This window comes from Pteropus alecto, unplaced genomic scaffold (genome assembly GCF_000325575.1).
Source record: "Pteropus alecto unplaced genomic scaffold, ASM32557v1 scaffold76, whole genome shotgun sequence".
NCBI classification, from domain to species: Eukaryota; Metazoa; Chordata; class Mammalia; order Chiroptera; family Pteropodidae; genus Pteropus; species Pteropus alecto.
In genome coordinates this window covers 24,682,367-24,684,992 of record NW_006443138.1, presented here as the reverse complement: position 1 = coordinate 24,684,992, position 2,626 = coordinate 24,682,367, and the positions used below count along the sequence as shown (strand labels likewise).

At 47.9% G+C, this 2,626-nt stretch overlaps 1 protein-coding gene and 1 long non-coding RNA gene across 4 annotated transcripts in view; one reads left to right on the top strand and one right to left on the bottom strand.

The window, feature by feature from the left end:
• Positions 1-214: 214 nt before the first annotated feature.
• Positions 215-2,080, bottom strand: LOC112472253. The gene is made up of 2 exons (XR_003043588.1): positions 1,893-2,080; positions 215-1,782 (listed from the first exon to the last, which is right to left on the bottom strand). It is a non-coding gene; the product is annotated as an uncharacterized LOC112472253 (long non-coding RNA).
• Positions 2,081-2,224: 144 nt separating this feature from the next.
• EEA1 (early endosome antigen 1) overlaps positions 2,225-2,626 on the top strand; it is a 104,982-nt gene continuing 104,580 nt past the window's right edge. The window contains exon 1 of one of the 3 annotated variants that reach the window (XM_006923826.3): positions 2,225-2,430. In XM_006923826.3, coding sequence (XP_006923888.1) covers positions 2,407-2,430 — 24 coding nt within the window. In that variant the 5' untranslated portion in view covers positions 2,225-2,406. The remainder of the gene's footprint in view (positions 2,431-2,626) is intronic. The other 2 variants (XM_025040949.1, XM_025040950.1) reach the window with 2 other exon arrangements.

The window sequence follows — 2,626 nt, the reverse complement described above, 5'->3', positions numbered from 1 at the left end:
TTCAATTCAATTCTGGTACTAACCACCCATAGTTAACACAGATCCTACAGTTTAAGAGTTTAGTCCTACAAATGCTCTCAACTTCAGACACCAGTCAAAAGTCCCAGGTTGTCATCTGTACTTCATACTAACTATGTATAAACTGGACGTTCCCACAACACCATTCTCAGGTTTAATAATATGCAATACCAGCTCATGGAACTCAAGGAAACACTTTGTTTACTATTACCAGTTTATTATAAAGGATACAACTCAAGGAAGGCCAAATGGAAGGTATGCATAAGGCAAGGTAAAATGGAAGGGCTGCAGAGCATCCCTGTTCTCTCTAGGCATATCATTCTCCCAGCATCTTGATGTGTTCACCAACCCAGAAGCTCTTCAAACCTCATTGTTTGAGATTTTCATGGAGGTTCCATTACAGAGGCAGGATTGATTGGCCATTCGTGATTAACTTTTGCAGCTCCTCTTCCCTTCAGTAGGTGGAGGCACATGGGTCTGAAAATTCCAACCTAATCATGCATGGGTCTTTCTGGTGTTCAGCATTATCTTAAGCTATCTAGGGAGCCCCAATCATCAGTCATTCAGTAGCATTCAAAAAGACACTCTTATCACTCTGGGGATTCTAGAGTACTTAGAAGCTCTATGTCAGGAACCAGGGTCAAAAATTAAATATTAGAACAAAAGGTGCTTCTAGCACCCTAACACACCTGAATTCACGAGGGTTTTAGAAGCTCTGTGCCAGGAATTTGGGGCAGAGACCAAATACCTATTTATTATTTCACACAGTTTTATCACCCTAGTTGGTTAAAATATTTCCCATATTGTCTGAAAATAATGCACCAGTGTCTGGAAAGATGAAAAAGTGTGGGCTTTGCTATGTTTGCCTGGAAGTATTTAAGTGCACTATTATCAATAGTGATTAATAATGTATTAGTTGTAGGCAGGGTTGTTTTACTGCAGACACAGTAAAAAACAGAACATGTTTGGGATAGAAACAACATATATCATATAATATTTTACACTTTACAGAACACTTTTACATTAATTCACTTGAGAATAATATTCGCTGCATCTTTTCAAAATACTTTCCAATAAGCACTCCATTCATTGCTTGGTAGACTTCAGTCCTCCCCGCCCCAAGGTTTGTTGCATTCGTACCTCTAGTTCCCTATTTAAATAATATTAAAGGCTTCCCTCTTTCTCCTAGGGTAAAAATCAAACCACTTAGATTGTGAATACTAGCTGAATGGTAGGACTCGGAGCTGTGATTTTGAGTTTAAATGACATCGTTCCTGGAAGTCAGTTCCAAGTCCACGTCCTCGTTTTGGCATATGGTTTATTTGTGACCTCATAATTTTTTCTTAATCTATAAAACAGACACATTAACGCCGATTCACTTCATATATCTATATCAGAATAGGTTTTAAATTCTTTAGAATGGTCCAAACATGGACTTTAGAAAGATAAAGTGCAACATGTTAGCGACATCAGTCCATTAAATATTGTTGTTATAATCCCAAAGGGACAATCTCAAACTTCTCTTGCTAACTTAAATTCCAGTGTCGTCCTACCCTTTTTTCTGATTCTTTATTTTTCCTTTGTCTGAAATTAGAAGCAGGAAGGCAACAGGGAAAAGAAACAAGGGGTCGGACAAGGGCAGGGAAGCCCAACAGACGGGTCGGTTAATCGTGTCTGCGATTCTCTCCTTTGCTTCCACGCAGGGGCTAAGCGCTTCTAGCAGAAATGAGGATCCAGGCCAGATTCAGTACAGGCCAGGGTCACCTGAAAAATTTTAGAGAGCGGCCTGAGGTCTCACCGCAGATACTCATCCCGAAGCCGCTTCCCCAGTCACGGTCATGGGCACCCCTACGCCGGGCCCCAAGGTTTCTCACCCTCTTTCCTAGCGGGCACGCGGTCTGAGCGCGGGCGCGGCCTCTGACGGAGCGCGCGGGCGTGCGCTCGGCGGCCACTGCGTTCCCGAGATCGGCGGAAGGAGCGGCGGCACCAGTATCCTGTCTCCTGTCCGTCACGCAGCCGCCCACGCCACCGCCGCTGCCGATTGGTGCAGGGCCTGGCCAGGCCTTTCCTAGCCCCGCCCCCTCCGCGGATGGACAGGCCGAGTGGGCGGGGCTGCGGCAGGCGGGTCCGCCCAGCTGTCAGTTACCGTAGTGGCCCAGCCGGCGGGCGGGCGCTCGCTGGCTACCTCGTCGGTCGCTCGCGCGCGCTCCCTTTCGCCTCCCGTGGGGAAGTCGGGGCCGCCCGAGCGGCCGCCGCCACCGCCTCGTCCCGACCTCCTCCTTGGTCCCCTCCAGGCTCAGTGTCTTCCTCCCGCTCACCCCCGAGTAGTCAGTGGCCCCGCGTTGGGTCCGGAGAGTAACCGCGGCGACGCCGGGTGGTGTTTAAACCATGTTGAGGAGGATTTTGCAGAGGGTAAGAGAGTGAAACCGTCTTTCCGGCAGCACGTGAGCGGGAGAGCCCGAGCCCTGGGCTGCGGTTGCCGCCACCGCGCTGTGGAGCCGAGGCGGCGGTTTCTGTTTTGTTTGTTTGTTTGTTTGTTTGTTTTTGGTCAGTGTAGCTTTGGGATGAATTCTAAAACTGGGATGGATCATCAATGGATGCATTTGTA